A 15,521-nucleotide genomic window follows, 5' to 3' on the forward strand; every position below is an offset into this window, starting at 1 on the left:
AATGGTTTCTCATAGCCACCTTTGGCATGTGGCAAGCTGTTTTATGTACATGTCAAGTAGCTGAGATTATTCTTCTCTAGCTTTCCAGAGACATTACAAATAAAAATTGTAGTGCCCATAGAGATTTCAGAAAGGGGTGAATAAAATTCTGTATCTGTTGTTCATGGTGAGTTAATGTGTGTATTAAAGGTTCAACTCACATAAGTGTCATTGAAAATGACTTGAAATGACTACCTCAGGGGAGTATAATTGAATCAGCCAAACTTTTAAATATATCTCCTGGATTCATTTTATCTGTCTTACGTTAATAAAGGTGGTTTTTTTTAAAGATAAGAAACAATAACTTGCCCAATAATGTTTCATTCATATCTTAACAGAGAGTTTAATCTTAGAAACCACTAATGTGTAATGAAATCTTTGGGGTCTTTTATATTGGTGAAAAGCTACTTTGGAAGGAGGCAAATAATACAGAGAGGAATAGGGAAAGAGGACGGTTTAAAATTCATTTGCTTTTTAGTTTGCAATATTTAGTGCAGCATTCCTCAACCTTTCCATCTTTGTGGACCGGTGGGGGAGGGACAGGGCATGGTTACGTGTGGGTGGTGAGTGAGCATGCACGCTTCTGCAGCTCACCCATTGCTTGGACAAGTGGAGCTGCGCACGCTCACCTGCCACTTCCATGGCCTGGTTCTGATAGTAGGGGTATGGCCTGGGGATTGGGGACCCCTGATCTAGTGTATGGGAAGCTAGGCTGTGAGTTGAGAGACATGGCAAATAGTCATTTATACCATAGTCATTAATCCATAATCAAAATCATGCCAAAATAATGAAAGATGCATTGTGACCTTTGTACTTGGGATGTGACATTGCATAAAAGGTATCAGGAGTAGAATTGTGACATTGCTATGTACATTTATCACTTACTGTCCCATGTTATTTTGCTTCACACATCCATGTTTTCCATGTATGAAGAAAGGTACAAGAGAATATAGGAAGAAATAGACAAGTCTAATCCAGAAATGAAGTGATCTGACAGTAGTATAATATATAAGAAATATTTTTTTAATTGGAACAACTAAAATAGTCTTCAAAAATGCCACAAGATATAGCAAGCAACTGAATAAATACTATTTTTGCTGTATCACATAATCTTTGATGAAATCTCTTTTTATATCTCAGTGGTTTGCTTGATTACTTCCTACAAGCAGAGTTTCATATTTGTGAAGCAAATTATCTATCTATCTATCTATCTATCTATCTATCTATCTATCTATCTATCTATCTATTTATCAAATTTAAATAAGCTGACTCTGGGCTTATTTTTCTGAGGAAATTTTTTTAAAATTTTTTAAAAATTATTTATTTATTTATTTATTTTTATTAGATTTATATACCGCCCTTCTCCCAAAGGACTTGGGGGGGTGTACAGGGCAATTAAAACACAATATACAATATACAAAGTTAAAAATAAATTAAATTAAATAGCCCTAACAAGAAAACACATTCTAACAATTTAAAATTTAAAATTTTAAAATCTCAATCCCTCAGTCCAGGCCAGCAAGCTCAAATAACCAAGTTTTCAGGTCGCAGCGAAAGGAGCAAAGGTCGGGAGCCATCCTGAGCTCAACAGGGAGCTGGTTCCAGAGGGCAGGCGCACCCACAGAGAATGCTCTCCCCCTGGGGGCCGCCAGTTGGCATTCCCTGGCCGACGGCACCCTGAGGAGGCCCTCTCTGTGGGAGCGCACAGGACGATGGGAAGTTGACGCCGGCAGAAGGTGCTCCCGTAAATAATCCAGACCCATGCCATTTAGGGCTTTATAGGCCATCACCAGCACCTTGAATCTCACCCGGAAGACAACTGGAAGCCAATGCAGCTCGCGGAGCAGAGGTGTTACATGGGAGTATCGGGAGACCCCCATCACAACTCGCGCAGCCACATTCTGCACCAGTTGGAGCCTCTGAGTGGTCTTCAAGGGCAGCACCATGTAGAGAGCATTGCAGTAGTCTATCCGAGAGGTCACGAGCGCATGGGTGACTGTACGTAGGGCATCTTGGTCCAAATAGGGCTGCAACTGGCGCACCAGGCGAATCTGGGCAAAAGCCCCCCTGGTCACAGCTCCTATGTGATCTTCTAAACTGAGCTGTGAGTCAAGGAGGACGCCCAAGTTGCGAGCCCTATCTACGGGGGGTAACACCTCACCCCCCCATAGTTAAAGATGGAATAGAGTGGATATCCCAAGATGCTGGTATGTACAGCCACTCGGTCTTGTCGCAGCCTGTTCCTCCCCATCCAGACCCTCATCGCCTCCAGGCAACGGGACATCACGGCAAGGGCATCACTGGGTTGACTTGGGGTGGAAATAAAAAGCTGGCTATCATCAGCGTACTGATGATACCCCACCCCAAAACCACAAATGATCTCACCCAGCGGCTTCATGTAGATGTTGAACAGGAGGGGCGAGAGGACCGACCCCTGAGGGACTCCACAAATGAGAGGCCTCGAGGCCGACCTCTGCCCTCCTGCCAACACCGACTGCAAACAACCCAGGAGGTAGGAGGAGAACCACTGTAACACAGTGCCACCCACTCCCAACCCCCTGAGGTGCTGCAGTAAGATACCATGGTCGATGGTATCGAAAGCCGCTGACAGGTCTAATAGGTCTAAAATGGTCATATAATAAAAACATATTAAAAACTCACCCTACCTCCTGTGGCAACAATAACCCAGTCAAATTAACCACTTGATTAACTCCATCTCCATCGATGGTCGCCAGGCCACTGACAAAACCAAGTTTTGGGGGGGCCTTTCAGAAAAGCAGCAGCATTCCTCAAGGGGAATAATGTTTCATAAAGAAGGGGGCCACCAGCAAGAAGGCCCTTTTTCAAGGTCCCAAATATTAATACTGGGAAAAGAAAAGCCATTGACTGTCATTGTTTAGATGATGATATGTAAAACATTTTGATGCATCTAGTTTGAGAATACAAAGATATCCACTTTGAATTCACATATTTCTCGGTGGAGAATACTGGCAATTGTTATTTGTTAAATACTTTTTTATACCTAGCTTTCAAAATATTAGCTTATGTTAGTTTTCATTTCTCCTTCCACATTTCTAACAAGCTGTTCTTTTCAAATATACTAATAAATTATGCTTCAGTTTTGCAGTGAAAAAAGAAAATTGTGTTCCAGGTAAGAAAGTAATGAGAGCTAGTTTGGTGTAGTGGCTAAGGCAGGGGTAGGCAACCTCGGCTCTTTTATGACTCGTGGACTTCAACTGAAGTCCACGAGTCATAAAAGAGCCGAGGTTGCCTACCCCTGGGCTAAGGTATCAGGCTAGAAGCCAGAAGACCTTGAGTGCTACTCTCACCATACTTGGGCCAGTCATGCTTTCTCAGACACTGGAAGGAAGCAATGGCAAACCATTTCTGAAAAAAACCTTGCCAAGAAAGCTATAGGAACTTGTCCAGGCAGTCTCTGAGAATTGGACACAATTGAATGAAAGAGAAAAATGAAAAGAAAGAAAGCAACACAATTTTCTGTTAGAATCACATAAACAAAAAGATAATCAGTTCAGATTTTTAGTATTGATTTTTCAGCATTAGTATGTTCATTCTGAATACATTTTACTTGCAAAGCAAACAAATCTCCAAAGAAGAAGAAAGTGAAAAGAGAATCCAACAGGCACTAAAATAATCAGCGTGGAATTTGTATCATTTGGCTATGACAAGGAGCTTTTTGAATCATTTAATTTACTAACATTTCTTTATCTACCTGATAATTTATATGAAGATTTGGGCACCAGCTGGCTTTTTGGGCACCAGCTTGGCTTTTTATTCCCTCTCAGTTTAGAATAGCTTGAAAATTAAATGATGTAATCTCTAATTCAAGATGAAAAATACTCTTCTCTTCATACTAGTATTTGATTTGGTTGAGATGATGATTTCCAGTCTGGCAAATTTTTGTTTCCATTTTTAAATTAAAACTCTGTAGAAAAATCCTCTAAATAAATCAAGGGGCAGATGGATATTGAAACTATATTCTAGTGTATCTTTTTTTAACTCTTCAGAAGCCTATCACATTTAAAACAGTGTGACATGAATACTGACAATTTTAAAATGGCTGTTTCTCTTCAACTGTATCGTCTATTTTAACTTCCACAATGGAAATTGGCATACCTGCTGGCCCAGAAAATGATAGTGAAGAGGGATAAGCTAAATCATTTCTTTCCGCAGTGTAAACTGTATTGGGCATTTAATCAAAGGAGATGTGATAAAGTTTGTGATGAGAGAAAATGTTTGAAGAAGCAAATAGATTAGTGATAGTGCTGTTTTACTCCAGTTTCCATAGTAATTAGCTGTTTATAGTAACATTTGTTAAATATCATAATTCCCACATTGATCCTTGCATCCAAGAATTTATGTCCTGCAATTACCTTTAGGGCAAGGGTGTCAAACTCAATTTCATTGAGGGCCGCATCAGCATTGCGGTTGCCCTCAAGGGGCCGGGTGGGTATGGCCAGGGTGGGCGTGGCCTACTGGGTGGGCGTGGCTAGAGTGCGTATGGCCTACTGGGTGGGTGTGGCCAGCTCTACATCGTCCACATCAAGGGTGCCTATGAGGGCCTGGGCAGGAGTGGGAGAGATCTGAGGGTCTCTGGCAGAAGGAGGGTCTCTGGGCCAGGGCCAAGGCAGTGGGGGCCGTTCCCTCACTGTTTCCAGGATGGCTTCGCAGGCCACATGAAACCACTTCGCGGGCCGGATCTGGCCCCCGGGCCTTGTGTTTGACATGTCTGCTTTAGGGGAAGAAAGAAACAATGATAGGAATGTTGTCGCAGACATTCATGTACATTTGGGGAAAGCTACATCCTTTTATGGACCCTTTTGAATGATGTGTGTACAGGTAGTCCTTGATTTACAATAATTCGTTTAGTGACTGTTCAAAGTTACAACGACACTTAAAAAAGTGCCTTATGATCCTTTTTCACACTTATGACAGTTGCAGTGTCCCAGGATCATGTCAGATTCACTTAACAACCAGGTGACTAACTTAAACAACTGCAATAATTCACTTAACAACTGTGGCAAGAAAAGTCATAAAATGGGGCAAAACTCACTTAACAAATGTCTCACTTAGCAACATAAATTTTGGGCTCAGTTGTGGTCGTAAGTTGAGGATTACCTATATTTTTCCAATGGCTTTCGGTAAAATTGTAGAACAAGTCTTTACACATTTGTATGCAGTCAGCCATAATAAACTGACTGCCACGAGGAGACACTTTATATTTTGTTAGCTTTCCTGCTCTTCTTTCTTACTCTTGTAACTAGGCAGCTTCCCAACTGTTGTTTCTCAAGTCAAGTGGAAGTAAGTAGCAGGAGGCTAGCTCAAGGGATAGGACCATAAAGGAGAGCTGATGATCAAACAAAGAGTTAAAGAGGCTATTTTATTTGATTCTTCATTTATACTTTTTATTTTATTTGTCTTAAAACATTTGTTTCACCCTTTCCAAAGAGGTCCAAGTGCTTTTAAGGCCTAAAATATACCAATGGGGGGGGGAAATTGAGCAAAATAGGCATTGTCAATCACCAATTTTAAAGGGGAGAAGATCTCTAAGAGTGGCAGAGGAGAGATAAGAAATTCTATATAAACTCAAAAACTGATAAATCCCATAAAAGAGTATTTTTGTTTTAATGGTGAGGATGGTGGTGAGGATGATAATGCAAATCATCCAGTGTCCCTCCCCATAATAAGACAAAAGCAAGCTTAAAATCTTTGCTGAGATAATTTATGCTTTTGCTGTTAAAAATAACCAAAGAAACAAATTAAGGGTGGGGATTAAAAGAACTTTGAAGAATCAGTTATTTCTGATTTAGACATAAATCCAAGGGATGGCTTATCCTAAGTCATATTGCAACATAATTATATTGCATTTTCATCTAGGTGTACCTTATGTGATTCAATATATATACCTGTACATAGGTAAAATTACTTGTATATGAGCAATAAATGCCCCAAAGATTTGAAAATGTTAATCTATTTTGGCCTATTTGAAAATGCCTTTCTAACCATGTTTAGATGACTAACAGTTACAGCTATTGAGGTTATCAGATAGGTTAATGCTGTTTTCAATATGTGCATACATGTAAACATAATATTTAATTAATAAATTATAACTGACCCAGAAAAAAACCCTGAGAACCTAACACGAAAAGAATTGTATTAAAGAAAATATTATTGCAGTATCTTAATGCTTGATAGTTTAAATATTAACTTGGACATGTACCTAATCAACTGGAATATTGCATTTAGATAGGTAAAAGTTACATATGATCATTTATTTTAATAAAAATTAATTCACTATTAAACCATAAATTAACTGAATGTATGATCATTCATGATGGTTTATCATACATTATAAGCACATGCATATTAAATAGATAAATGTTAGAACCAATTACTTTTTAAAAGCGGAAGATGGAAATTATGAGTATGACTGTTTCATTAAGATGTGTTGTTTTAATACATCTGATTTCTGAATGGGCACAGTAGTAAATCTTAAAAATAACATTTGATATTATTTTGAATGTTGCTTATTCATATAGGAACCTAGAAAGTTATTGTATAAGTAATCTTAAATAAGTGAATGCTAGGACGTGAAGCTATCCCTTTCAAACACTCAGTTTGGGGCTAATGCCCAGTAGTATTTTATAAAGATTTAATTAACCTTTAACTATAAGATTTAGTGTTTTACATTTTTAAATATTACCATCCAACCAAACCATTCCTCCTATCAATTAAGACTGGTAATAGATTCAGCCTCGCATAGAAGTCTGTTAAAATGCTGAAGATTATGCTTGAAAAATTTCCTGTAATATTTAATATTTCATGTTAATGTATTAATTAATGTATGAATTAATATTTCATGTTCTGTACTCATTAGTTCACAAGAGATAATTGTTTAATCAGATAATGATAAAACTTGTTTTTACTGACACTGATTTTCCTGACTCACTCCTGTGTCCCAAGGTGCAACTTGGATGCCTCTCTTAATTTTCCCCCAAACAGTGGGATTTCTTGTAGAAGCTTATGTTGAATAATCTCTAGACAGAAAGGCAAATGATGCTGGCATATATATTCTTTGTGTGTTGCATAAGGGTGCTTCACATTGAAAGAGGTGATAGAAGAAACCTTGTATAGATTACAGTGAAAATATTCCAACATGTAGATCAGAGGTTTATAATGGGACCAGAAACACATTCCTTGCCTGTCAAAGCTACTTATGTAACTTTTCAGAATTCCCCTTGTAATGACAACTAATTTCAAATCCCTTCAGGAAAAAATCTGTAATGTCTATTTACAAAGCATTTTATTGTCCTAATGTTCTAGAGTTGTGGTCATATTTGCATTAATGCTTTTAAACTGTTGCAATAACCTTCCAGTTATCTACTATAAAAATATAAATACTATTAGCCAGTAGGGAGGTACCGGCAAATTAGATGGATGTACAAGAGCTTACAATCCCTATTCATTTCCCTTGCTTCAAAATGCTTTGTTTAGTGGACTGCTGCCTGCAAAAAGCACACAATAAATCCCAGCACTAATTCCTAAGCTAATTTTTGTGAAGTGCTTTGTAAATAGCCACAGTTCTCAGAGACTCTGTGGCAGCTTTTCTCATCTGATACTCTCCAGATGTTTTGTTCTACACTATTTACCCAGTGTCCTGCTGGCTTGGGAGATTATAGAGACTGTAGTTCAACTCATCTCAGGGCAACAACTGATTTTATTTTAAAAAAAAAAAGAAGAAGAAGAATCCAAACTATTTGAAAGAAAGGTTCGGTACATGTTTATAAAATAAGGAAAATTAGGTTGTTCTTTCTATCTTTGTCTGTTTTATGGCAAATTTCTCAGATTCTGTCATAGCAAGCTTCCAAGATTTTTTTTTAAAAAAAGGTCTGCACGTACAGAAAAGGGGACTTCCTGTGTACTTGGTCTTGCACTTGCATGCTTAACTAGAAGTGCCTGTTCCTGCTGCAATGATTTTGGCTCAAGCAATTTATTTATTTATTTATTGTACATGAAAACATTGAAAGTATAGTTTGTCTTCAACATGATTTTCTGATCTAGCATTAGGGAGTGTAAAGTTGCCACCTTGGACGGTGGTTCCTAAGATAATACTGCATACAAGGAGACAAATTGTCCATTAATTTAATAACATTGGGATGCATTATTTTAATATACCGTAGTTGTATGTGTATAGTTCATTCCTAATAGTTTGACTGTGGACCGGAGAATGGTCGCTTGGTGGGTTTAAAGCAGATTGCTTAAAATTTGGAGCTTATGCTCAGAAAGTTTAGGTAACTTTGCCTTATAGAATAAAATAGTAAAGAAAACCTCTGATGTCATATATATGTTTCTTTCAGTCTTCCATTTCCATAACCTACATTAGCCAGTTACAAAGGGGATGTAATATACCATTAACAAATATAACAAATGATTTTGTTTTAAGACAGAGTAGAGCCTCAGCAGCAGCCTGGACTTCTCAGCTGAGGCGTACATTTACTTGTTCCATTAAAAAGCACTCATGTTTTGTAAAAGTCACAATTATTTAGCGTTATACAATGATGGAAAAAGGAATTCATTCTGTATTTTGATTTTCTAATATTTTTTTCATCCTTTTGCTACTGAATGCTATCGGAGCCTATAGGGAGAGAGGAATATAGATGTAGCACCAAAGACTGGTGCTTATTTATTTTATAAACAAAGCCCTCCAATTTGTGATGTACCAAATCTCAAAAAGTAATTCAATCAATTCAGCTAAAAGGAATAACCAGAAGCAGTTCGATAAGAGTTCTTCTTCTTATTAATAAAAAGTCATTCTTGACTTATGGTATATAAATCTCACAAATCTCCCCACTTCATATCACATAGTTCTCCTCACAGCAGATAGATCTAGAAGTATAACATGTCCTGCTCAAAATACATTTCTGAAATCCTTTGCAAAGAGGAATAAAGACTTAAAATGAAGAAGACTTGGGGCAATAATGAATCTTCCAAGAGTGGCATTCTGTCAAAAACACTCCAAGACTGCAGTGTAAAATTCTGCAAGAAGTTACAAAAAAAACCTTCTCAAAACAACATCCAGGAATCTGAGGCCCTTTAAATTTGACTGAGACCTTTGTCACCTGATCTCACCTTCTTTTTCTCATGTCAGTCATAATTCATGACTCAGCTATCAGAAAAGGCTAAAAATGAGATTAATGCAAAAATAGGCTGAAGCTATGACTCACCATCAATTCATTTCTTGGATGACCTTCCATACTTCTGGAAGAACTTTCTAAGGACAAGTGAATCATATGTGCAACTTTTTGGGCTACATGAGTGTCAAAGATATCTTTGGGGGGATCAGCAAATGATGAAAGCATCCAACTCGGTCAGTGACTCTGGTGTCTGTCATTATGTCTGGAGGCATCTAAATCCTTGCATTTACAATGAGAATTTCATACCATGTGTGAAACATACAGGTGGCAAGATGCTTTGATCATGATCTAGGTGTGCTTTGCTACATCGGGTCTTAGGCAACTTGCCATCACTGAAGAAGGAATGAGTTATGCTTGGTACCAAAGAATTCTGTAGGAGAATGTTAGTCTATCTGTCTGTCAATTGTGCTTGAAAACCCCACATTATTGAATTGAAACAGATTTCCTCTCTTATAAATGAATGATAATTACATTTCCATTTCAATCATTTGGGCAATATATCAGTTTCTTAATCTGTGCACAGTTTCTGCTTCCTTTCTAAATACTAATCACCGGTCTCCAGCCAAAGAAAAGGCCAGGGCTCCAAATTAAGTGAACATTCAAAGGATGGCTCACAGCAAATAAGATTTTCACAGAAGGGCTGTGAATATATAGTTGTTGGAAAGAAATCTCAGGACATCTTGATAGAAAGTCATTAAGAATGTCATGTTAGAACATGGGGAATTAGATGAGAAGTTTTATTCTCTCTTGGATTGATTCTCCATCATTCTCAGGTAGAAAATGTCCTGATAGACAATCTGTAATAATTCCTTGTGTTCTGAAATGGAGTCAAAAACGAAAAGTTGAAAAGGTTTGAAGTACAAGCTCTTTACAAGTGATACAAACCAGTGTGTGTGTGTGTGTGTGTATGTGTGTGTGTGTATGCCTTTTCCAAGTTAACTATAGTTTTAGATCTTCAACCTATAGACTTTATCTAAAAATGAAGTTGATGGAATATATCACTGATGCTGTACTAAATTAATTTTAGAAGTTTTCTGTTGAAAACTTAAAGCACTGCTTACGTCTTTTTCTGACAGTGTTGCATCTTACTCCATTGAGTGTTGTCTTTTAAATGTGGCATAAAAGCGAACTCATAGCTTAGTTAATTTCTCTCTTACTTTGGATATGAGTTTTCTTTATTCATAATCTCCATTTTCACTCAGTTGCCTGCAGTGAGAGTCTGAATCATTCTGAACCCCATTAAGGATATTGGCAAATAAAATTGCAGTTGCAGTATCAAGGAAGGATATAACTCATCATGGCTTTCCCCTAACTGATAATATGACTTGCATGCTTTAGAATATCTTCTCGGTGATTTTTCCCCCTTTTATAGAACCATATTAGTTGAGGCCAGATTCTGTTACATTGACAAAACTGCCAGGCATTAATTCCAGATTCTAATCGGTTACACATAAAGGCAGAAGTAAACAAGATTTGTAAAATACTGCTTCTTTTTATTTTTTGAGTTGTGGTGGCTCAGTGGTTAGAATGCAATATTGCAGGCTGACTCTGCCCACTGCCAGGAGTTCGATCCAGACCGGCTCAAGGTTGACTCAGCCTTTCATCCTTCTGAGGCTGGTAAAATGAGGATCCAGAGTGTTGGGGGCAATATGCTGACTCTCTAAACTGCTTAGAGAGTGCTGTAAAGCACTGTGAAGCAGTATATAAGTCTAAGTGCTATTGCTATTGTTATTGCGTGAGCTCTGGTCTGATCCTGTGACTTATAAACAGCTTGACAGGTTTCTTTTTTGCCTAATTCGGGTATACATGCATTTATATAGCCTTTGTGTGATTCATACAAGGTAAAATTAGGAGTTTATAATCCATATGACAACTTCTGAAAAGCCTCTTTTAAATAAAAGAGGATCAAAAGCAAGACTAAACCAAAACAAAGAATTCATCAAATCATAGAATTGGGAGGAGCTTTAGAGGTTGACTAACTCAGTCCCCTGTTTGTTGTATGAACCACTTGAATTTCTCTGACACATGACAGTCTGGCTTCTAGCAAAGGATGGCTCATTGTGGCAGCCTATTCTATTGGCTGAAAGCTTATATGGTCAGGAAGTTCCTCCAGATATCTAGTTGTACCCTACTTCCTTATAGTTTTATTCTATTGTTTCTGATCCTGTACTCTGAGACAATAGAAAATAAATCTACCCTTCATTTATATGATATGAGATAAGAGAAACATTGTCTTTTCCAAGAAATGGCTCTTGACTTCACTGATGCTGTATTGTTAAATTTGTATGGAATCGTGGCAAATGCATAAAGCAAGCATTATTAGCAAATGTGCTCACTTTGAATTGGCTCAGCCTGTCCTTTGTGCTTCAAGTAGACTAAAGAACATATAAAAGAAGGTAATAAAACATAATGAATCAGACAATAAAACATTTCAAAAATCACAGTCAGGGACAATTAACATTGTAAAATGTCTATAGATCATGACATTCCACAGTCAATTTTCTTAGTTCTTAAAATTTTTATATGATGTTCTTTTAACTAACACTATTAACAATAATGCTGTTATTATTAAAGTTGTATGACAACTTCAGAATATAAAAATATTATGAAAGCAATATTTAAAATATTTTTTAAAACTGTCTTAGATAAGCGAGTAACTGTAGATAATCCATTTTACATGTTACGTCAATATTACCCATGAAGACATATTGTAGCTGTTGGGGAAGAGAGTTAATAACCAATGTGCTGACTAAAATTGGGCCTCTTCGTAGTTTCTTTCTGTTAAAATTTAAATTGATAGACAATCCAATCATGAACATCCATTGACTCATTTAACATAGCTACCCTAAGGCAGCAAGAGAAAGCCACTAACTTATGGATGTAATCTAACTTTCTAGTCATAGCCAATTCAGCCTTCAGGACCTCAAACAAGTCTTCTCCACTTTCCCTAAGTCATTAACTGATTCTATTATAGCTGATAGCAAAGTGACTGCTGACGTCTTTACTGAAATGCCAGTATATGTGGTTATACATCTGCCACTCTTGTCTTTTCTTCTTTAAAGGGGAATGTCAAAGTAGGCCAAGTCAGGAGACTGATACTATAATTACTATGGGAATTCTGCTTTATTGGTGTAGGGCAGGGGTGGGAAACGATGGCCCTTTTATGACTTGTGGACTTCAGCTCCCAGAATTCCTGAGCATGGCCATTCCTGGACCACCAACGAATGGTGGACCATTCGTTCCCCACCTCTGATGTAGGGTAGTGCTAAAGTCCACAAGTCATAAAGGGGCGATCGTTCCCCATCTCTGGTTAGAGTATAGTAGGAGACTCTTGAAGTTTCAACAATTTCTGTCTGCCTTCTCTTTTAGTAAAAATCAAGACAGGGTCATGAGTCTCTCTTACCTCCTCTTTCTTCTAAGTAGGTTTTTACCTAACTGTTCTTGCGTTTCTTGTTCACAGTTAGCTTGATATTCCTTTACAGAGAATGACAATGGAAAACATCAACATCTTATGTATGTGACAGGCAGATGATATCTGAGGGTAATGCTTTTCCCAAGAGAAGCAGGAAGATAGAATCCTGAAAGAGGCAGTAGCAGTATTTATTAATAATACTTTTACATGCAAGTAAGGAAAAGTAGAGGACAGTGACTAAAGTTGGTTGCATATCATTTTAGCTGATTGCCATCATGGCTTTTTTTTTGCTACTTTTTCAGAAAGACTTAAAATATATGAAGCCACAATTAGACCTACACATAGCAGGGGAGTTTATATCTTTTAAATTAAAGTTAAATTCAGTTCCTTGCAGAGCTTAATGATCAACACATCAAAAATTGTAGCGCAGACAGCTGCGTAAAGGTGTTGGAATTTGAGATTCATATGTGCCTACATTTATTGCACTGTACTTTTAATTATGCATATGCAGGCAGACTCTTATTGAAGAATGAGTGTTTAATAACTTAATTGGCAGCATTTCCCATTATACATCTATGCCATTTCACTCCACATCCGTGTATTGGTACTTTTCAATTCAATGAAGATGAAGCAGCCAAGTTTATGTTCTACTAGACACTGTTGGGTCATCATTTCATGTGGGATTCAGAAACCAGTCATCGCAGGGTGTCCAAAATGTCTGTCTGCCTACGCAGAGTTTATTACTTTTATATAGTTTTAACAAGTAGGAAAGAGCACACAGCAAAAACATTGTTTATTGGTGTATTCCCTTGTCAATCTTTAAGAACATCCCAGCCACGGTAGGGTCTCACATATCTTGATGGTTCCTGGCAGTCCTTGGCGGTGCTAATTGGAGTGAGCTCATAGACATGCCGTAAACAAGATACTGAGGCAGGCAGTTTGCTGCACACGGTCCCTTCATATCCTTGACCTCCATCTCTACAATTTCAGAGATATTTTCTTACTTCAGCAGATAAGAATGACCCCATGCAGGCATAAAAGCAGGGGGAACAGGACCGACCTTTGACTTCCTGCCAGCTTCCTGATTGAGTTTTCTTGTGGGAAGCTGGTAGGGAACATCAACCAACCTTCCTTCCTTCCTTCCTTCCTTCCTTCCTTCCTTCCTTCCTTCCTTCCTTCCTCCCTCAGTGTTTGTCTCCCTTCCTTTTTTGGGAGGGGGGTCACAGGTGTGTGTAAGAGATGCTGTGTAGGTCAACTAAGGTGTGTCAGGGTGGCAAGAGTCAAGAAGAATGCATGGGATTTAGAGGTGTGTCAGAGGTGCTGCACCATTCAGAGATGTTGTGTGTGTGTGGGGGGGGTTGTTGGCTGGGAAGCCTAGGAATGTTTGTGAGTGCACAAAAGTTTCCATACAGGTCAGAGACACCCTGTTAGGTGGCAGCATGGGTTGGGAAGCATGTGTGAGATGGGTAGGAGGGGGTGCTGAATAGGTATCACAGGGATTGGAGAAGGCACATGGAAGGAGTACAAGTCAGCAAAGTCACCCAGGAATGTGCAAGAGCTGCCATGTGGGTCAGGAAGGCCTTTTGGGGGGCAGCACAGGTCAGGGAAGATGCATGATTCTTGCAATAGGTGTGTGGGTTGGAGAAGGTGTGGGAGCAATACAGCTCAAGGAAGGCACACAGGGCGGCACAAGTTGGAGATGCATGGGCCAGGGGTTTCCTCCCTTTCCTTTCCCTTCCCTTCTCTTCCGGCAGATAAGTGGTTGCTACTGGGTGAGGGAGGAAGCGAGGTATTGCGAGACAGGCTGGGAAATTGTCATGGAACATTGAAAATAAAGATTGTACAACTGCAGCAGCAATGAAGTAGCCACATCTTTCCTAAATTTCATTCTGTCAGGACTCAGGTTCCTGGATTTTAAATACATCCTGTAAATTAGCCCATTTGAGCTATCTTGGCGCAGTTGCCCTGTGATGTACAGTTTTGCCTAGTTAAAGGTTATGAGAAGAGCTTTAGTAGTAGATAACGAGTCCAGAAAACATTTAAAAAACATGATTCATCAAGTATTTAATGTCTGAATATTGGAGAATAAGCTCTGGATTTTCTTTGGCCTTTATAGTGGTTTTTTTTAATATTTTCTCTTCATGTTTCCAAACAAGTACTCCATGCATGTATTGTCAGTGGACATTTGTGAGGAATTGATAGCAGAAATATAAACTTAATTCTTTTTCACAATGTTTATGACTTGAAGTTGATGGTATGAAACTGCTATGTTAAGTATATTTTCTGTGCTGCATAAAAGTAAGACAAAGGCAGAAGAATATGTGACCTTGCCATTGGAATGCAAATATACTCAAAATGTGTCAGTACAAAAAAATTATTTATTTATTTATTTATTTATTTATTTATTTATTTATTTATTTATTTATTTATTTATTTGAAGTATCATCATGCTGTTTTTCATGCTAAGTGTTTCTAGACACTGTATACTGGATGAGCCTTGGTGGAGCAGTGGGCTGATGCCTCCTTAAGTAACACCAGCTGCCTGCAATTAGTGCAGGTTCGCATCCCAGCAGGCTCAAGGTTAACTCAGCCTTCCATCCTTCCGAGTTAGGTAAAATGAGGACCCAGATTGTTGGGGGCAATTAAGCTGTAAAAATAATGCCGCTGGCAGGGGGCGAAAGCCCTAATAAACAGGCATATACATAGAATGAAGGCTACTGCTAAGCTTGTAAGCCGCCCTGAGTCTTCGGAGAAGGGCGGGATATAAATGGAATTAAAATTTAAAAAAATAAATAATTTTAAAATATATTCTTGTCTATTATAAAATAAAACAAACATTGTTTTGCATTAGGTTA

At 38.2% G+C, this 15,521-nt stretch overlaps 2 protein-coding genes across 11 annotated transcripts in view; one reads left to right on the forward strand and one right to left on the reverse strand.

The window, feature by feature from the left end:
• F13A1 (coagulation factor XIII A chain) overlaps window positions 1–15,521 on the reverse strand; it is a 564,207-nt gene that overhangs the window by 203,427 nt on the left and 345,259 nt on the right. The gene's annotated exons all lie outside the window — the stretch shown is intronic.
• FARS2 (phenylalanyl-tRNA synthetase 2, mitochondrial) overlaps window positions 1–15,521 on the forward strand; it is a 201,949-nt gene that overhangs the window by 147,952 nt on the left and 38,476 nt on the right. Inside the window, exon 8 of one of the 10 annotated variants that reach the window (XM_083359947.1) lies at window positions 89–166. The exons of the other annotated variants lie outside the window; for them this stretch is intronic. Within the exon in view, the coding sequence (XP_083216073.1) occupies window positions 89–140 (52 nt within the window). The 3' untranslated portion in view covers window positions 141–166. The remainder of the gene's footprint in view (window positions 1–88; window positions 167–15,521) is intronic. 10 annotated transcript variants of the gene reach the window in all.

The sequence above is a fragment of the Vipera ursinii genome, assembly GCF_947247035.1.
Source record: "Vipera ursinii genome assembly, chromosome: 3".
Taxonomy (NCBI): domain Eukaryota; kingdom Metazoa; phylum Chordata; class Lepidosauria; order Squamata; family Viperidae; genus Vipera; species Vipera ursinii.